At 40.9% G+C, this 21,339-nt stretch overlaps 1 protein-coding gene across 7 annotated transcripts in view; it reads right to left on the bottom strand.

Moving 5' to 3' along the window:
* Window positions 1-2,349: 2,349 nt before the first annotated feature.
* The window catches only part of map4l (microtubule associated protein 4 like), a 53,921-nt gene continuing 34,931 nt past the window's right edge, over window positions 2,350-21,339 (bottom strand). For 4 of the 7 annotated variants that reach the window (XM_061840157.1, XM_061840155.1, XM_061840152.1 and 1 more), the window contains 6 exons: window positions 16,327-16,386; window positions 9,219-9,311; window positions 6,358-6,439; window positions 6,143-6,252; window positions 5,467-5,650; window positions 2,350-4,269 (listed from right to left, as the gene is read on the bottom strand). In XM_061840157.1, coding sequence (XP_061696141.1) covers window positions 4,265-4,269; window positions 5,467-5,650; window positions 6,143-6,252; window positions 6,358-6,439; window positions 9,219-9,311; window positions 16,327-16,386 — 534 coding nt within the window. In that variant the 3' untranslated portion in view covers window positions 2,350-4,264. Of the gene's footprint in view, window positions 4,270-5,466; window positions 5,651-6,142; window positions 6,253-6,337; window positions 6,440-9,218; window positions 9,312-16,326; window positions 16,387-21,339 lie in introns of all 7 variants that reach the window. The other 3 variants (XR_009797877.1, XM_061840153.1, XM_061840154.1) reach the window with 3 other exon arrangements.

The raw sequence follows: 21,339 nt of genomic DNA on the forward strand, positions 1-21,339 counted from the left end.
GGTTCACCAGAATCCACCAAATTATCCAAAATTAAGATGAGACAAGGGAGGATACCATTCAAAGCCATCAAATGTTCACATAGTTTTCACTATCAACCAAGACATTATAACTACTACGTTCATATTACCATACACATGAACAATGTACTATTTCTATCAAAGTGCTTTTGTCCCTTTACTCAGTCTTTGAAGTAAAGTATTATGCCCATTTTCTTTATTTCTTGTTACTGATCACAAATTTAACTACAGCTTGCTTCCCAAAGAATAGATGTAAAGTACATTGCAGACTTTATCTGTATAGTGTACTGTAAAAGAAAGTTTCTGTTTAGCATCTCAAGAAATGAAACGAAGCCCATGTTCAAACTGCGCATGAATTTTGACATTTTGGGGGGGAGCTGTACATGATGAATATGATTTGAATAGTATTTAGTGTATTTATATAAATAGCTCATCTTTCTGAGACAGCCTTAAGGTTTCGGAGCCAGACTATCAGTGTTCCAAACGCTACGTAGTGCGCTACAAGATGGATGTGGTGGCAACACTTCACACATCTGACAACTATTGTCACAAATACCTCACTAAAACTTTACTGTTTAAGTCCATGACACTTCAGTGGAAAAACATGAAAAAAAAAGGCCTGTCCATAAGTTGATGGTGGGCCCAAACTGTATCATACAAAAGATTCTTTGCGTAAATTGCTATACCACTACGTATAATGCAATAACATTGTGAACTTTTTAAGTTAAACAAAAACACTGCTCCATCACAATCTGTGTTCATTTGCCCTCCAAAAAAAAAGTGCATTCGTCGCTATTGCTCCATTTATCGCTAGCTCTTGAGAAGGAAAACAAAAGTTAATTTTAAAAGTATCTTTCATTACTGAGTGGGCCCCAACTACAATAAAAGCAGCTGGAGTTCTGCTGTATTGATGGCATTCATAATGTGCACTCCAGTGCAGTCAAATAGTTCTTAGTGCTTTGTTCAGTAATTCTTTTTAGTAGTAACAAAAGCGATATTCATTTTAATATTTGATGACATGTTCTTGTGTGCTACATAAACACATAACATTAAGGATGCAAAGTATGAGTATGATGAGTAAAAATGTTTAAAAAAATAATCTAGACAAAAAAAAAAAAAAACTACTACTCACTTCCCATTATTTACACTACAAATCCAGGCTACAGTGAAATAAAATATTCAGATTTGATGTCAACTGTTATTGTTTTGATTTCTTTGTATCAGAATTTTTGGAGTGGTTCAGCAAAACATTATGCCCATTAACATTAAGCAATATAAATCCACATTTCAATTTAGTCACACGTAACATAACCAGAAGTAAACATCATCACTGAAAATCTACCTTTTCTGCACGCGCATATAATTGCGTCATCAGTTAGTATTATCGTATTGCTCTAATCAGCATCTACTGAAAGACCAGAAGTGGAACTAGATAAATAACAAGAGGGGTGAGATAAATAAGACGATGATGAGCGTGATAGGAATATCGCATATAATATCAACAATGCTTATCATTCTTTTAATCGCATCAGGATAGACTGATAGCACTGTAGCCGCTACAAATACCATCAATGACCTGACTTGTTTGGGTCCTTATAGCTGTGCTACGTTTCTTTGCATGCGTGTGCTTGCATCTGTATGCACTCGGGATACTGTGTGCTTTATGTGTGCGTACATAAAACAAACTGGTAAAAAAAAAAAAAGGACATTTTCCAAAGCAGCGAGAAGTGTGCTGACTCTTCCACTTATTGATGGATCTCAGAACGATACTGGTTTCATTACTTTAGACCAGGGGTGTTCAATGCATCGATTGTGATTGACCAGTCAATCGCCGATGCAGTTTTGGTTGATCGCATGATGGTGTGCCAAAAAAAAAAAAAAAAGCGATGTCAGCCTATCATCCATCTCGTCGCTTGACCCAGGTGTGGCCAATACGCCGATAAAGGTGCGTTCTAGCGAGCTGGCCTCCTAATTATTGTCGCTCTCTTCTTGCTTTCTCTGCGGCAGTCGCGGTGATGCGCAGGTGTCCCCCCCACCATTGGTAGATCGTGAAAGGCTGGCTGCTTGAAGCGTAGATCTTGGGGTGAAAATGTCTTGGCACCCTTGCTTTAGGGCCAACACACACTGAGGAATGCAGCGGAACACGACTGAAGTCCACTATCACAGAAAAAATTACACTTGGCAACTCCTCGCTGCACGCCAAGCAATTGGGTACTGGTCATTCACCAAAGTGTTACAACAAAGTGTGTGTGTGTGTGTATATATATATATATATATATATATATATATATACACACACACACACATATAATTTTTAATTGACAACAAAAATATGCCGTGATTGTCAATGAACAAGCAGACGGCCATAAAGAAGAGGAAAGAATAAAGGTGTTTGTGGACATTTTGAGAAGCTATTGGAAATGATCCATTTATTGTACAGGACACGTGCATTTCAGCAACAGAGTCTGCACGCTTTGCTAACTAACCACAGGTAACCTATATTGTCAAGTATTATTTTGAAACAGAATATATACATACATATTGTATATACTGTATTGGCACAGCTTGCCGGTTGACTGGGTCTCACTTACTTCAGACCCGGAAACATAATTTTTGGTCCATCTTATGTGCATTTATAATTAGCTGTTACAGTTGCAACAATGTCACACTGTCCACAAAAGCAAAGGCTGGCGGTCAGCCAATCACGAAAACCTGTCGTGGAACTCTGCACATTACATGACAGTTCAGTCGTTTTGTTCACGTCGTTCAGTGTGTGATGGGCCTAAACAACATTTATACAGATTGAAAGAATTAAATTAATGACAGATCCATCCATCCATCCATCCATCCATCCATCCATCCATCCATCCATCCATCCATCCATCTTCCACTTATCCAGGCTTATGGGGGCACCTTAACACAAACAACAAATCCATTTTATCATTAATACCTTGATGTAGTCTACTGGATTTAGAATCTTCCCAAAAATGTTTGAACCTGAGCTAAGCTAAGCATTCACTTTTTATCGCACAGCTCTTCTGCTAAAACCATGTGACCAGAAAGTCCAAGTGTTCCACAGACTTTCATCAGTAGAATGCAAGAATGTACTGTGCATGATCCAACAGTTAAGTAATGCTGAAACTTCCACCAAGCACAAAACAGCCGACAGGAAGTTGTCTATCAATAGACAATTATCACATACAACCTACTAAATATTACGGCTTCATGTGACGATTTATATGAAATATAATTTGAGAAAGTGCAGCACAGCAAGCAGTTTAAGTCTGTGGTTAAACACAACTCAAATCCAGCTAAATTAGGGTGACACAGCAGTAAAAATACAGACGGTCAAAGCTCAACCTTCGAATGCAAGTCACACAACTGAGGACAAACTACCTGATCTGATGTAGCTGTATTATACCAAAAGCATTACGAGCAAAGGAACCCCCCAAACGACTTTCTGATTGCTTGACAATTACTTTTACTTCCTTGACCACCTTTGACTGTTTTAGCCCATTTAATCATCATCCTCATCATTGACCTTCTTCTCGCGAGCTCTTTCTCCCATGGTTCTAATACCAATGAGTACCTGCAGGCATAAGGAGGGATTCCTAAGCAAGCTCGAGTTACCTACGATGACACAGAGTGCAGAGCTGTAGATACCATAGATTTACAAATAATGAACTGTTGCCTAAAATGATACGTGTGTCCATTTAAAACAGATGGGGAATTTGCTTTCCAGCAGGCTTCATAGATATGCCTCACCTGGTTTGGAAGGCTTGGAGCTGGCTAAATGGATGTGAACATCAAAGTCACTTGCTACTGGTTGGTGGATTAGTGCATTGGTGAGTAAATGACTAAGTAGGTAAAGTTACTTTTTGGAAAATATCTCCAACTAAAAATATTTATTTAAAGCATTGGGGTGTATAGTGATGGGTTTTCAGATTGGCATTTACGTCCTCTAACGCCAATGCTTATGAGGAGTACTATGAGACAGAAGTTTCACAGACAAACAACAAGTGCTCTTCTCTATGGTGGGGTGAGCCAAAGGTTAACCCAGTAGAATCGAAAGGTCAGGGTTGGTGTATTGGGAGGTAGTGGAGCCCAGAAACACTACGAGGCGGACTTTCAGTTTGGTGCTGCAGGAGGCAAGATGGAAGGCAGGGCCAAAGGGAAGTGACCATGGAAGTTAGTTGGTCAACTGGTGAGTGCAGGGCGTACCCCACCAAAACTCTTGAGGTGAGATTCAATCTGTGACAGGGAGGAAGACAGATTCAAGTTGGAAGCTTTTCAGAATTATTTGCAATATTGTAATTTAATGCACTTTTGTATTCAGTTTTGTGTTTCAGAACTCTATGGTGAACAATACAGAAAAAAAAGTGAAACGTTTTAGCATTTCATAAAACACAAAAACAAAACAACTGAGTCTGCAAATGATGACTTTGTCATTTTGTTTAAAACCTGTGATAAATATTGTGATGTGACATAATACATGATCTGTTTTAGTATAGTTAATTTTTTTTTACATCAACTAGTTCAAAGTTCAGTTCATCGTTCCAAAAATGAACAAGTTCAATTCCGTTCCATTCTATTTTCCAAGCTGCTTATCGACACAAAGTTCAAGGTGGTGCTGAAAGTCCCAGCCAACTCTGGGTGAAAGGTGGATTACACCCAGAACTGGTCACCAGTCAGTCGCAGGGTACACCATCACTGAGTGTGATTGATCCCAGGCTCCCCTTACCAAAGACAGGGATGTGTACCGCTATATCATCAGTTCAATTAATGTCACATAATCCATTTTCTTAGCCGCTTTTCCTCACGAGGGTCACGGGAGTGTTGGAGCCTATCTCAGCTGTCAACGGGCAGGAGGCGGGGTACACAGTGAACTGGTTGCCAGCCAATCGCAGGGCACATCGAGACAAACTGCCACACTCACAATCCCACGTTGGGGCAATTAAGAGTGTCCAATTAATGTTGCATGTTTTTGGGATGTGGGAGGAAACCCGAGTGCCCGGAGAAAACCCATGCAGGCAGGGCCGAAATCAAACCCTGGACCTCAGAACTGCAACACTTTATAGCTGCCCCATCGTGCCGCCCTAATGGGCTATCAGCCTCAAAATACTGACATTTCATTTTGCCACTACTGCTAACCTCTTAAGTGAACACAAGGAGCATGCTGCAGCTTTCAGCCTACAATCTCAAAAACATGGAGAAAACGTGTTGCTTGATTTTTTTTTTTTAATGAGGAATTCAAACAAAAAGAAGACTTTTCTCCTTCCTGTTTAATGTGCATATAACAACACAATATCATATGAAAGGAATGATGGTGAACCGATGATGCGCACAATAAATTAATGTAACACCGCCATTGCAGCACACCCTGCCATGTGACTATTGTGTACAAGTACATCACAATGACACAAAATATTGTGCACCCCAAACACTTACTTTTCTCAGCAATGCGCCTGTTAGAACTAAGTGGGTCTCTCAAACCGTCGGATCCAAAAGGAGTAGGCAAGGGCTCCTTAACCCCATTTTCCTTTGCAACACCTCCTAGTGCTGTCGTTGCCTTGGCAACGCCTGGTAGTCCTGTGTTCGGAGGTGAGGAAGTCTTTTCCTCTCCTCTCTCCTCCTGTTGCCAGATATAGACATGCGTGGTAGGCAAGGACACAGAAGCACACAAACAATTTACTGTATTATTATCCGCTGCTAATCATGCCACTACCCCATCTAGTGGTGATGAGTGTGAAGAGCAAAATGAGTCAGAAGTAGAGTAACATGCAACACACATACTCCCTATCTGCGTCCATCCATCCATCCATCCATCCATTTTTAATCTATAGCATGAACCGGAGCCTATCCTTTGATTTAGGAGGAGAGTCAGGGTACACACCAGACGCAGGACATGTATACAGAAACAACCATTCACTCTCACATTCACGCCTCAGGATAATGTAAAGTTTTCAATTGACATGTTTTTGGAATGTGGGGGTGGAGGGGTGGGGCACACAAACACAAGGGACACTATTTAAATGCCACACAGGAGGACCGGAGTCAAGATTTGAAACATTCCTAACCATGAACTGTGAATACATTTCATCATCACAGTATATAAAAATTCCACCTTGTGTCCATTTGTCTGTCCATTGCCTTGTCCCACGTTGTCCAGTGAACCAATCTTGGACTTTGCCTTAATGTTAAGCTTATGAGATTCAATCTTGACATCACCACCACCTGCATTACATGCGTTAATATGAGACCAGAATAAAAGAAAACTACTGTTTGATTGATTGGAGAATACACAGGCACACAAGCGTACAGACAAACACTGGAGATGACCTGGCTTGTGCTTGATGTTGTCCTTGGAGCCACACTTGGATGTGACTTTACTCACATCAACTTTCTTGTTCAGAATCTGTACCTGAGGACCAGAGATTTCAATTTTCAGGTTAGGACACAAACTTATCTTTGAATAAATAATAATTATACACAATCTATAACAGGTGAATACAAGTGCTGCAATTTTTAAGTCTTGGAGAAGTACATTTTGATAGCACATAAGTAAATAAAGTAATAATATCACAAAAGGAAAACCAATATACTGTAAGAAAAGGTCCAAAGTATTAGAACTGAAAATTAAAACAATAGAGTTAGTTTCCCATCTCTTCTGTGGTCAGGACTCTTAGGTTATTCATGTCATCCAACCATTGCTTCACTTAATGGAACCCCAAAATGTTATAAAATAATAAGATATAAGTTAAGTGAGATTAACTGGTTAATTGGTTAATTGGTAAAATGGACCGATACAAAGTCTGCATTACTGCAGATGCTGAACCGATCCACCTGACGATCTCATGCTTCATTCTTCCCTCACTCATGAACAACACCCCAAGATAGTTGAACTCCTCCACTTGGAGCAGGATCTGATCTCTGACCAGGAGAGGCCACGGCACCCTTTTCTGATGAAGGACAATCGTCTCACTTTTGGAGGTGCTGATTCTCATCCTACCCGCTTCACTCTGGTGCAAACTGCTTCATTGAGAGTTGGAGATCATTGCATGATGAAGACAACAGAACCACATCATCTCCAAAAAGCAGATATGCAATACAAACCGGAACCCCTCTACACCTGGGCTGCGCATAGAGATTTTGTCCAGAAAAGTTATGAACAGAATTGGTGACAAAGGGGAGCCTTGGCGGAGTCCAACCCTCACCGGAAACGAGTCTTACTTACTGCCGGAAAAGTCGACCAAACTCTGACACCGGTCATACAGGGAACGAACAGCCTGTAGCAGGTGGTTTTGTACTCCATACTCCCGAAGGACCTCCCAACAGTACACCCCGAGGGACACAGTCGAACACTTTCTCCAATCCACAAAATAAATGTAGACTGGTTGGGTGAACTTTCATGCACCCTCAAGGACCCTGTCGAGGGTGTATAGCTGGTCAACTCTTCCGCAGCTAGGACAAAAACCACAATGATCCTCCTGAATCTGAGATTTTACTTCCTGACGGACCCACCTCTCCAGCACCCCTGAATAGACCTTACCAGAGAGGCTGAGGAGTATGATCGCCCTGTAGTTGGAGCAAACCCTCCGATCCCCCTTTTTAAAAAGGGGCACCACCACCCCATTCTGCCAATACAGAGACACTGTCGACGATCTCCATTCGATGTTACAGGGGCGTGTCAACCAGGACAGCCCCACAACATCCAGAGCGTTTAGGAACTTCGGGTGAATCTCATCCACACACGACCACTGTGGAGCTTTTTAACCACCTCAGTGAACTCAACCCGAGATAGGAGAGCTGGCCTCAGAGAACCCAGACTCTGCTTCCTCAAGGGAAGTCATATCAGTTGAATTGAGGAGGTCTTCGAAGTATTCTCCGCACTGATACACAATACCCTTTGGCAAGGTCAGCAGTGTCCCATCCTCACTATACACAGGTGGTGATCAGTTGACTCCTCCACCCCTCTCTTCACCCAAATCTCTAAGACATGCGGCTGCAAGTCCGATGACATGACCACAAAGTTGATAATTGAAATGTGACCTAGGGTGTCTTGGTGCCATGGGCACATGGGTATACCCTTATGCCTGAACCCAGTGTTCGGTATGGACAACCTATGATGAGCACCCGACCCCTGAGGCCCCTCGCACAGGTGGGGAACCCATGACAAAGGGGACCTACGTTACCTTTTCGGGCTGTGCTGGGCCGAACCCATAGATGCAGGCCTGGTCAAAAGCCACTCATCTACAAGACCAACCTCCAGGCCTGGCTCCAGAGGCAGGCCTCAGTCACCTGGGTCAAGGGAAGGGAAACCTAGATCCATTATTTTTATTCATCATTGGGGTTTATAGAGCTGTCCTTTGTCTGGTCCCTCACCTAGGACCTGCTTGCAATGGGTGACTCGAAAGGGCATGAAGGCCCAGACAGCTCATAGGATCATTGGGACACACAAACCCCTCCACCATGATAAGGTGAAGGTTCAGGGAAGGGTTATTTAATCCAGGCAATTTATAAACATAGCAGTATGAGCTAGAATGGCAATATTCCCAAGGGTTAGTATCAAGACTTGCCATCAATTTGGTGATATCAGCACAGTATGACATTTATCGCCACTATTAATTGTTTTGTCAGTGTAGATTCAAAACAAGCTTCCAATCATTAATAAAGAAGGGATTCTTCTCTGAAGACGCCATTTCGACAAGTTCATTCAAAAGTTGTCAACAGCACCGGGATTTTTTTGTATACTAGTTGTGATGGAACAAATCATGCTTTTGGATACATGCATTAGAGTTAAGACAGATTAACTCTAAAGAAGATGAACGCTAAACTTTCACATTCATCACCAGGCACAGTGGGGGCCAAACATCCATAGAGCAGCGACAGAAAACATAACTTTTAGAGTGTGTGGAATTTAAAACAGGAGTGTGAAGACCACTAAGGTAAGAATGAGGTGCATAGATTTTGTCAAAATACAGCCCAGTCAGGTCTACATGATAAAATATGCATAGAGTCATGTATCTTTTGACAACCCAAACTGCTGTTATCATTCTTTCATAAAGCAATGTAGGCTTTTCATGGCTGCTACAGGAGGAAAAGAAATTCTAAGTTTTCCACAAATTTGGAATTTGCTTAAAAAATCTTATCCAAGTCTCATGCCAAACCAATCTACTCTCACCAGCAGCAGCTTTACTTACATTGCCACCTCCAGGGACATGTTTGATATTGTCCTTGGAGCCACAGCGAGACGTGACATGGCTGAAGTCCAGCTTTTTGTGCACTATCTGAACCTAAAGACAGGCAGGGAGACACATAGGCAAGCAAGAAAAGGAAAGGTATCAGAAAGCCGTGTTAAGAAAGAAATATAGGTAGAATTAGGGAAAGGGGTAGGGAAAGAGATGAGAGCAGAAGAAGAGCAGATCAGCTGGCAGCTTTAAGTCCACAAGAAACTTGCACTGTTATGGAAGTGATTCTGTCATCCAAATCAAATGCTTCCTCTTATATTAGCTCAGAGACAGCATGTTGGGTAAATGGAGCTGTTGCATGAGGTTTTACTGTTTTTTTTTTTTTTTTTTTTTTTTTTTTTTGCAACAACCACTAAACGGTTTTAGAAAAAACAATTAAATGCAGTTTTAAAGATGAAAGTTGACAAGAAACGATGAGGATATTGACTTTATAACAAAGTGCTTCCATTGACAGCACAAGATAAAGCAAGCAAAGGACATGTGAGATAGAGGACATGCATCACAAAATTGGACTGCAGAAAACATGCGGGGCAGGTGTGTCAGCACATGCCATTCCATACAGAAAACCAAATGTTCAACTGTCACACCAGGTTTAAAAACTATCAGAATCATAATGCTGATTTCTATTACAAGGGTCAGCTCAAGGTCAGGCCATCATCATGCATGATGTAACCTGAGACAAGCCAATCTTGTGAGTCATCAGTGTAACTCAGGCAATAAGTATCCATGACTGTGTGTTTTGCTTTATATTTGGCTTTGTTTTGTTTTTGCAAGTGACTTTATAAAAGAAGGACCAGCTTCATGATCATGTGTTAGGATACAAACTTATCACAAAAAGAACATGAATAAATAGCTGAATTTTCACGAGATAAGCAGATTGACATTCAAAAGCAGTGCCTTGCAACTGAGTATCAACTACTACACAGTATTTTAGTGCCATGCCACCTGGAGAAGATGCAATAAGGAACCAGGTGTTGATTACTGGTAGCTATGTGCATGAGGCAGCAGAATAAGACAGAGGGAAACAAGTGAGAAGTCAAGGAAGGGGAGCTAACTACTCAATTTAGCAGAATATGCTAGCTCCTTATCCATCACCTGTCATTTCAGTTTTATTATTGAAACATATCACAATAAGTGAAACTCCCCCATATTTTTGTTTCACAATACATTGACTATGCCTTCACTTGTTTAAACATGGTCTTTAAATTAACATTGCATTAGTGGAATAAGAATTTAACAGTTTACTTCATCATTTTTCAGCTATCTCAGGGCCCCCCCATGTTGGGCAGTTTCGCCCTCTGCTGGTGACTAAAACTAATGTCACAACTGCTTTGGTGCTTAAGTTGCGTAAGTCAGGTGACAAGACCCAGAAAACAGGTAGTAGACTCCCAGTCATTGTGTATGATGTGATAAAAAGCATAACTACAGGATGATGAAATGATGGTTTGAAACAAACACTGAACTAAAATTTAAACAACAGTTTTGTTTTTGCTCCCATTTTCATGCGCTGCACTCAAAGAGCTAAAACTTTTTCTGCATAAACAAAAGGCCATTTACCTCAAATATTGTTCACAAATCTGTTGAAATCTATGAGTGAACATTTCTCCTTTGTTGAAATAATCTTATTTCATGGGCGCGGCATACCAAGATGCTGATTAGACACCAAAATTATTACACAGGTGTTCATTAGGCTGGCCACAATAAAAGGTCACTCTTAAATGGGGGGTTCAGAAAACCAGTCAGTCTCTGGTCTGAGCACCATTTGTCTCACACAGTGCATCTCCTTCGTAGAGTTGATCAGATTTTTGGCTGTGGTCTGAGGAATATTGGTCCACTCCTCTTCAATGGCTGTATGATGTTCCTGAATATTGGCAGGAAACAGAAATTGGTGTCATATACACCAATCCATAGCATCCTAAACATACTCAATGGGTGACATATTTGGGGAGTATGCTGGCCATGGAAGAATTGTGACTGTCTATTCAAAATGCCATCAATATAACGCAGCCATGTTCATTGCCCATAATATACGGCTGGACAAAGCATAACCCCACCACTACCATGGACCACTCGATCCACAACGCTGACACCAGCAAATCCCTCACCCACACAACGCCACACATGCTGTCGGCCGTCTGCCCTGAACAGTGAAAACCGCGAGAACACTTCTCCAATGTGCCAGATGTCATCAAACGTAACCATTCACCCACTCAAGTTTGAACGAAAAACTGCAGTCAGGTCTAGACCCTGATGAGGATGACGAGCATGCAGATTCTTTGGTTATGCAAACCGATAGTTGCACCAGCTATCCAGGCGGCTGGTCTCAGACAATCTCAGAGGTGAACATGCCGGATGTCAAGGTTCTGGGCCAGTGTGGTTCCATCTTATCTTATCGAAACATTCTACTAATGGACAACAGATCTGGTGGAGATTCTTGCAGCCAGCATGCCAATTGCACGCTCTCTCAGAACTTGCAACATCTGTCGAATTAACTGTGTGTTAAAAGTGCACAATTCAGAGTGGCCTTTTATTGCGTCCAGCCTGTGCAATAATCATGCTGTCTAATTAGCATCTCGATATGCCACACCCATGAAGTGGGATGGATTATCTCGACAAAGGAAAAATGCTCACCAATACAGATTATAGAAATTTGTGAACAATTTTGGAGAGAAATGGCCTTTTGTGGATGGAGAAAAAGTTTAAGATCTTGGAGTCTAGCTCAAAAACGGGAGCAAAACCAAAAGTGTTGCATTTAAATTTTTGTTCAATGCACTTTAGCAAGTTTGGGTTCAACTATTTTCAATGTATTATTGAAAGAAAAAGTAGCCACTCATAGTGTAGTGGTACACACGTCTGACTTTGGTGTGGGCAATGTGGGATCAGTTACTGCTCAGGGATGGTGTTGATATGTGCCCTGCAACTAACCGGCAATTAGTTCAGCATGTAATCAGCTTTTAAATCCTGCACCCCTCGTGAGGATAAGCAGCTCATAAAGTAGATTGCTATTGAAAGAAAAAATAACCTTTGATGTATCTGTTTTTCAAAATACAGTCACCTCCGAAATATTGGAAAGGCAAGGTCAACTCCATTTTTTTTGTACACTGAAGATATTCAGGTTTCAGATCAAAAGTTGGATATGAGAGAGAAGTTCAGAATTTTCATGTTATGATATTACATCTAGATGTGTTAACTCAGAACAGAGCGCTTTTTGCTTGAACTCACCCACTTTTCAATTGAACAAATAATTAATGTATTGGAATAGACATTATTAAGTTAACTCAAAATTAATAACATTTAATATTTGGTGGCATAATATGCAATAAAAGGACTACACGACAGGACTTGGTCGATGACCTGAAAAGAGTTGGGACCACTGTTTCCAAGGTGACTGTTGGTATTACACTAACACGTATTAGTTTGAAACGATCATCATTCAAAAATTTTTAACTGTATTACTTAATAATTTCCCATTATTGTTTTGGGAATGTGTGAGGGAGCCAGTGTACCCGGAGAAAAACCCTTAGCAAGCGCACGGTGAACATGCAAACACCACACAGTTTGGCCTCAAAACTGCAGAGCAAACATCCATCCATCCAGTATCTGAGCTGCTTATCCTCGCAAGGGTCGCAGGAGTGCTGGAGCCTACAACAGCTATCTTTGGGCAGGAGGTGGGGTACAACTTGAACTGTTTGCTTACCAAACGCAGGTATAACAAACGGTATATGCTAATGAGAAGACCACTGTGCAGACCACAGTAATCCATCCATCCATCCATCCATCCATCCATCCATCCATCCATCCATCCATCCATCCATCCATCCATTTCTTAGCTGCTTATCCTCACAAGGGTCGGGGGTGTGTGGGACCCTATCCCAGCTATCAATGAGGAGGAGGCAGGGTATACCCTAAACTGGTAGCCAGCCAATCACAGCGCAACAGTCACGCAATCATACCTAAGTGCAATTTAGAGTCCCAAATTAACACACGGTGTGGAATGTGAAAGGAAACCGGAGTTTCTGGAGAAAACCCACGCAGGCACGGGGAGAACATGCAAGCTCCACACAGGCGGGGCCGGGATTTAAACCCCAGAACTGTGAGGCCAAACCTCAAACCAATTGCTCCACTCTTCCACCACACAGTAATCATTTTATTATTTTCATCCATATATCTACCCATTTTCTGAGCTAGTTATCCTCACACGGGTCACGGGAGTGCTGGAGCCAATCCCTGTTGTCATTGGGCAGGAAGCAGGGTAGACCCTGGTTGCCAGCCAATCGCAGGGCACATGGAGACAGACAACAGTCGCATGCACAATCACATCCCAATTAACACGTTTTTGGGATGTGGGAGGAAACTGGAGTACCCAGAGAAAACCCACCCAGGGCACAGGGAGAACATGCAAGCTTCACACAGGCGGGGCTGGGATTTGAACCAGTCCTCAGAACTGTGATACCAACGCTCTACAGCTTCCCCACCGTGCCCATTGAATATAATTTCAATGAAATTTTAGAATAAATCACAAATATGTTAAATTGCATGTATGAGTAACAACAATGGCAAGGAAAGACAATTAAAAAAATGGTAGTTTGAAGAAAACACCTTGGGCAGTAAATATAATGTAGTTATCCTGGTTTATAGACTGTGCTTCACTGTTATAAAAAAAAACATTAGGCCTGCCTATTTTTACTTTTACCAGACGTGGTGTGACTTCTTGTAATCCCAACATCCACAAAAGATACTGTATAGTTATTCCTACAGCAACACAGCAGGTAGGCAGGCATGAGCTACTCCACTCCCATTCTTGAGATTCATGTCTTAATCCAGAATAAAAGTGGAATGCTGATGTGAGTGGCGCAGCAACAGCAGAGAATGACTCAAAGAGAATGGTGCATGTGCGCACACACACGTGATGAAGGATGCTACTGCCATCATGCATAACAGTTAGTAGCTATCACTGAGCTGTAAAATCGTAATACCTAAAGAAAATTCGGAAGTGTGGATTTGAGAAATAAATGTATGATGTTCACAATACAGTACACCATGGTGTGTGATTAGCGGCATGGGGACACACATTTTTTTGTTGCTGGCTCACTTTCCACAATGAAATGGACATCTCTCTTGGCTAATACCACACCCATAAGTGATATCTAAAGTAGGAGAAATAGGACTAAGTAATTCAGTCGGAAATTTCTGTTGTAACCTTCAGCCATGCGCATTTTATCTGCTTGTAATATATTTTCGGGCAGGTTCCTTTCTTATTCACTTTGATTTGCATCTGCAGTTCAAAGGGCCACTCAAAAACATCGAATCCTGTCATAAGTCACATTTAAAAATTACTGTACATAGCGAGAGGATATTCCCAATTTATTCCTAAGAAAAAAAAAATACCACTGAGTCACTGAAGAAGATTTTGGAACACAATAAGCAAACACAGTCGCGCTTGTATGTCTCAGAAACTGGGATCTGTATTATTTCTGTGTACTGTGTTATGCTATACATAGTACCCCTATAAAATGTTGTTTTAATCATAAACAATGGTATCAAAATAGGGTGGCACAGTGGTAAAATGGTGAGAGTCCTGCCTCACAGTTTTGAGGACTGGGGTTGAAATTCCAGCTTTTACTGTCAATAAATTGCAAATTCGCTCGTGCCTTTTTTCCGGCCACTCCAGTTTCCTCCCACATCCTAAAAAACGTGCATGGGAGGTTAACTGGATACTCTAAATTGCCCTTAGTTGTGAATGTGAGTGCGGAGGCTTGTGGTTACATATTCCCTTTGATTGGCTGGCAACCAGTTCAGGGTGTACCCCGCCTCCTGCCCGAAGATAGCTGGGATAGGCTCCAGCACTCCCACGACCCTTGTGAGGATAAGCGGCTCAGATTATGAATGCATGGAGGGTTTTGAAATAGAGTTACATATTCTTCAGTCAGGACTGTGAAAGAATATGATTCCAGATCCTCATGGGGATCTTTATGTACATATTGTAGTTATCTGTATGTGTATCTGTATCAGTATAACTAAATGTTCATTTAATATCTATCTAAAATTGGAAAAAAAAGAAAATATTTAGGCCCATCAATTTGCCTTAAATTAAAAAAAACAATTTTTAAACTGTAAACGGTGAAAAATGAATTAAAATAAAATCATTAAATAACTTCAAATTCAGTTCAGCAACATTAACTCAGGAGCACCATATCTAAAAATCTAATTTACAAAACAGAAATCAATAAATCTATGGTGTGTGTTTTTTTTGCACAGAGCAATTTGGCAGGCTACTTTATATGATGATAACAGTGCTCGCTGGTTTACTGAAGTAGATTTTACAAAGCGTGATAATTGTTGGCAATATCTGGCACGTTTTTACTGAAAAAAATCTATTGACTTACTAGCATAACTGGGGTGTAGTGCCTTTAAGTGGAGCATTGATTTATTTGGCTTCATGCTATCTGCTTTCAACATTTTTAGCCACAAACACAGCCATCTTTCCTCCTCTCCCACTGTAGTCATGGTGAACCTAAGCGCTACATACGCATCGTCATATTTCCTTGTCTTAGCTTTCGGGTGACCTTCTTTTGTCTCATTGTCTTAATCTCTCTCCGACTTTCTTTTGATCCATGTGAAAAAATATTTTCATGTTGTCTCTTGTGGGTTCTGTACTTCAGGTCGCTCACTATTTGAAAAGCACTGATTTAGGCCAATGAGCAGCTAATTCTTGCAGAGCTCTGCTGTATGCCACGGCAACTACATAATTACGGTAATTAAAATAGAAGTTCAGAATATTCAAAGAGAAATTCTTCAAACCTTTGATTTCAACCCTGTACAATATTTCAAGAGTATTCTTGAAATAAAGACATCTTTGTGGAAAATACTTTCCTTTCCAAGGAATTCAGATAAGTGCCGATCCCCGGTGTTTATACTAATAAGTTTTTTGAACCTGCATTTTCACTGGCCATGTAGTGTATGAGGTGGCTGGCCATGTAGTGTATGAGGTCAATGCAAAGAGGAGCAGGGAGGATTGTACTGTTGTGTAGAAGTGAATATGTGGAGGCCGGGGACTCACTCTGGCCTTGGTGGAAGGATTGGAGGAGTCTGCTGTCTTGTTGTTCTGTATGGAAGAAACCTGGGGAAACACCCACCCCATTGTCAATAATTCTTGCTCTGTTGTAGATATGCACTTGCTCATTAGCTTCACTACGAAACATGGCTGTAGCAATTTTGTAGTATTTGGAGAAAATGTGAGAAATAAGACCAGTACAATTCAGAATTCTTCTGGTTACTTCTGCCAACAGTCAGGTAATCAATAGAGTTGAAACCAGTAGTTTATATACAGTGTAGAAGAAGACTTTTTTTTTGTCTGTTTGACATTAAATCAGACCAAACATTTACTGTTTTAGATCAGTTATGATTAGTGAAATTATTTGTATTTGCCAATTCCTGAATAATGACAGAAGCATTTATTTCAACATTTTTTTCATTACTTTCTTCAAAGTTAGAAGTTTACATACATTTAATATATATTTTTTACCTTGGCCTTAGAATGACATGTCTTGGGTCACACAATTTGGATATCCTTCCACATGGTTCCACAAATTGGCAGGAATTCTGATCTATTACTTCTAATAGAACTGATGTAACTGAGCCAAGATTTTATGCCACATTCCCCCATGTTCAATCAGGTCTGACCATATATTTCCAATAGGATAGGCTTTGTGATGGCCACTCCAAAACATTTATTTTGATATTCTTAATCCACTTTGTAACCACTAGTATGCTTCGGGGCATTGTCCATTGGAAGATCCAGTTGCGCCTAAGCTTTAACGTCCTGAATGATGTCTAAAATGTTGCTGCAGTAATTGTGTACATTGTTGTTTTACTTATGAGGCCGTCTATTTTGTGAAGTGTACCAGTCCCTACTGTAGCAAAACAATACTACACCATGTGTCATGTCCCTGCCTTCCAGTCCTGGCTGGGCGTGGCCAGCTGAATGGGAGGCGCACACCTGCGCCTCATACGATCTGATGAACCCCTGTATATGTAGGACCCCAGGGACGACTGGTCCTCTGCCAGATTCCCGCATCTCATGCCCCGTTCCAGCACTCCCTTATCTCTGATCGTGAACCCGTGTGTACCGACCTCCGCCTGTTCTCCGACCGACCCCATAAGCCTGACTCCTTTGACACTTCTGCCTTCTTTGATCAATCTCCCGTGTACCAACCCTCGCCTGTCCCCTGACCACTCTTGTAAGCCTGCCACTACTAGTACCTCTGCTCTCTTGGACTTACCTGCTGGTAACCGACCTCAGCACAAATAAAGACCTCCTCTGTACTGCCTGCTTGCCTCTTGAGTCGTGCATTTGGGTACGCCCTCGTACCTCCCTTGTGACACCATGATGCGAATGCCAATATTTCAAAGTTGGACTAATGTTCGTAGGCTTTCAAGATTCGCACTTTTATTTCCAAATATAAAGATGTGAAATTATAGCAAGGCAATTTTAGTTTCAACAGACCAAAGGTCATGTCTCTAAACATTAAAATGTTTGTCGCTGCATGGATTTGCAAACTGTAATCAGATGGGTTTTTTTCAAGTTTCTTCTGGAGTAATGACTTAAACTTGTTTCATTTTGAATAATGACACACTCTAATCAGCCAGCATCTTCACAATGTTCTTTGGTTTTGTTCTTAGGTTGACATGCACATTTCATACTGAAGCACATTCATTTATAGGACACAGAACGTGTCTCCTTCCTGAGCAGTATGATGTCTAGACGGTCCCATGGTTTTTACATTTATATTTAATATAATTGTTTGAAGAGATGAATGTGGGCCCTTCAGGCATCTGGAAATTGCACCCAAGCATAAAGCGAACCTGTGCATTTCCACAGTTCTCTTCCTGATATCTTAGTTGATTTCTTTTGACTGGCTCGTGACGTTACGCAAAGAAGCGGTGTGTTTCAGGTGTGAAGTTAATTAAATCAAATGTTGTCAGTAAATAAATAAATATCAGAAGCTTCCAAAGAAATGACATCATAATAAGGATTTTCACAAGTCACTGTTTGCAAACTGCTGACTATAAATAAAGTAATGAAAAATATCCCAACATCCCTCCCTCATTATTTTGTCTTTTTTTTGCAACCTAAAAGTGAAAAATTTCTTTTGATACTGACAGTTGAAAAAAAAATCTCTTTAAATATATATATATATATATATATATATATATATATATATATATACATACATTGAAGAAAATAAGTATTTGAACACCTAGCTATATTGCAAGTTCTACAACTTAGAAATCATGGAGGGGTCTGAAGTTTTCATCGTAGGTGCATGTCCACTGTGAGAGAGATAATCTAAAAAGAAAAATCCAGAAATTACAATGTATGATTTTTTAACAATTTATTTGTGTGATACATCTGCAAATAAGTATTTGAACACCTGTCTATCATCTAGAATTCTGACCCTGAAAGACCTGTTAATCCGCCTTTAAAAGTCCACCTCCACTCCATGTATTATCCTGAATAAGATGCACCTGTGTGAGGTTGTTAGCTGCAGAAAGACACCTGTCCACCCCATACAATCAGTAAGACTCAAACTTGTAACATGGTCAAGACCAAAGAGCTGTCCAAAGACACCATAGACAAAATTGTACAACGCCACACAGCTGGAAAGGGCTACAGAGAAATTGCCAAACAGCTTGGTGGAAAAAGCTCCACTGTTGGAGCAATCATTAGAAAATGGAAGAAGCTCAACATGACGCATGCAACATATCACCTCATGGGGTCTCAATGATCCTTAGAAAGGTTAGTTAGTTGTCTCCATGTTCCCTGCGATTGGCTGGCAACCAGTTCAGGGTGTACCCCGCCTCCTTCACGTTGACAGCTGGGATAGGCTCCAGCACTCCCCGCGCCCCTCGTGAGGATAAGCAGCAAAGAAAATGGATGGATGGATGTTTGGAGGAAGACGAATGATGAGTTCCATCCCAAGAACACCATCCCTACTGTGAAGCATGGGAGTGGTAGCATCATGCTTTGGGGGTGTTTTTTTGCACATGGGACAGGACAACTGCACTGTATTAAGGAGAGGATGACCACGGCCATGTATTGTGATATTTTTTGGCACAACCTCTTTCCTTCAGTCAGAGCATTGAAGATGGGTCGTGGCTGGGTCTTTCAACATGACAATAACCCAAAGCACACAGCCAGGAAAACCAAGGAGTGGCTTCCTAAGAAGCATATCAAGGTTCTGGTATGGCCGAGCCAGTCTCCAGACTAAAACCCAATAGAAAATGTTTGGAGGGAGCTGAAACTCGGTGTTTCTCAGCAACAGCCCAGAAACCTGTCTGATTTAGAGAAGATCTGTGTGGAGGAGTGGGCCAAAATCCCTCCTGCAGTGTGTGCAAAACTGGTGAACAACTACAGGAATTGTTTGACCTCTGTAATTGCAAACAAGTGTACTGTAGCAAATATTAACATTGGTTTTCTCGGGTGTTCAAATACCCATTTGCAGCTGTATCACACAAATAAATAGTTTAAAAAAATCATACATTGTGATTTCTGGATTTTTCTTTTAAGATTATCTCTCTCACAGTTGACATGCACCTAAGATGAAAATTTCAGACCCCTCCATGATTTCTCAGTGGGTGAACTTGCAATATAGCTATGTTGAAATACTTATTTTCTTCACTGTATTTCTTTTCACAAATTAATAAAACCCATTAAAATACAAATCCCTCCAAAAGAAAATAATTTAAACTCACACTTTAACAAATATTCCCCACCTTGTATCTAGAAAATCTACAACCTAATTGGTACTCTATTTGAACTTTTAACTATAGCCATTTACTGTTTGTGCGTGTGTAGATAGATAGATAGATAGATAGCTAGATAGATAGATAGATATAGATAGATAGATAGATAGATAGATAGATAGATAGATAGAGATAGATAGATAGATAGATAGATAGATAGATAGATAGATAGATAGATAGATAGAGATAGATAGATAGATAGATAAGATAGTGTATGTAAACTGCTTTCAACACTGAGACAGTTCTGAGACATAACACTCCCTCCACCATATCCCTCTGAGATGAATTGAGACAAATGGACTCTTCTTGGTTATTAAACCTTTAATGGAAAAAGTCTTCTTGAATTCTAAACCTTATGTGTGGCGTTCCCCTAGTTATGTACTTGTTGGCCACGTCCCGTATAGGTGATCAGACAAGGTCATTGAAGTGTTACATCAAGGTGAACAAGAAGGGGAACCACTGTAACCAGCGAGGTACGGATGCACCATCGCTTGTCATCAGTTTATGACCTCCTTCCTCCAAAGATTGTCTCACAAAGTATAACGCCACCAGGCAGGTGAGCATACAAGGAAAGACTTATTCACCACTCACAACAAACAGCAACAGTCCTCATTTAACAACCCCCTCGAGATAAACCCACTACTGAGAAAACTAGGGGAACTGCGCACGTAAGATTTGTACTGAAGGTACCTAAATATATTTATGAAAGGTGAAATGTCGTCAACAACCGAGCAGAGTCCGGTGGCCCTAATTAAAATTTTGCAGATTACCATGACCTGAATGACCGCGAAGCTACAGACACACACAGACACACAAACACACAAGCACTCACTCACGCACTTTCTCCTCCCGCCATTCTTATATTAATGGACCTGGGTCCCTGTCTAAAGAAACTGATTCCATAATGTAGTAAACTTTCTGGTTTGAATCTAAACTGACTTCCCCATTCTTTCATGTTACCAGTGACATGAACAGCACACTCTGTATAAACTTAAATGAAGGTGTCTGATTGTAGATTTTCACAATGACATGCCATCCTTCTTATGGCCACCAGGTTTTTACCATCTAAAATTTAAATCTAAAACAAACACTTTAATCTTCTTCTTTTTCTTTCTGCTTGTCCCATTAGGGGTTGCCACAGCGTGTCATCTTTTTCCATCTAATCCTATCTCATGCATCCTCCTCTCTAACACCCACTGTCCTCATGTCCTCCCTCACACGTCTCTCATTGGAGTGTTCTGTAGTCCGAAGCGTCCACATTACAGAT

Source organism: Syngnathoides biaculeatus, chromosome 13 (genome assembly GCF_019802595.1).
Source record: "Syngnathoides biaculeatus isolate LvHL_M chromosome 13, ASM1980259v1, whole genome shotgun sequence".
NCBI lineage: Eukaryota > Metazoa > Chordata > Actinopteri > Syngnathiformes > Syngnathidae > Syngnathoides > Syngnathoides biaculeatus.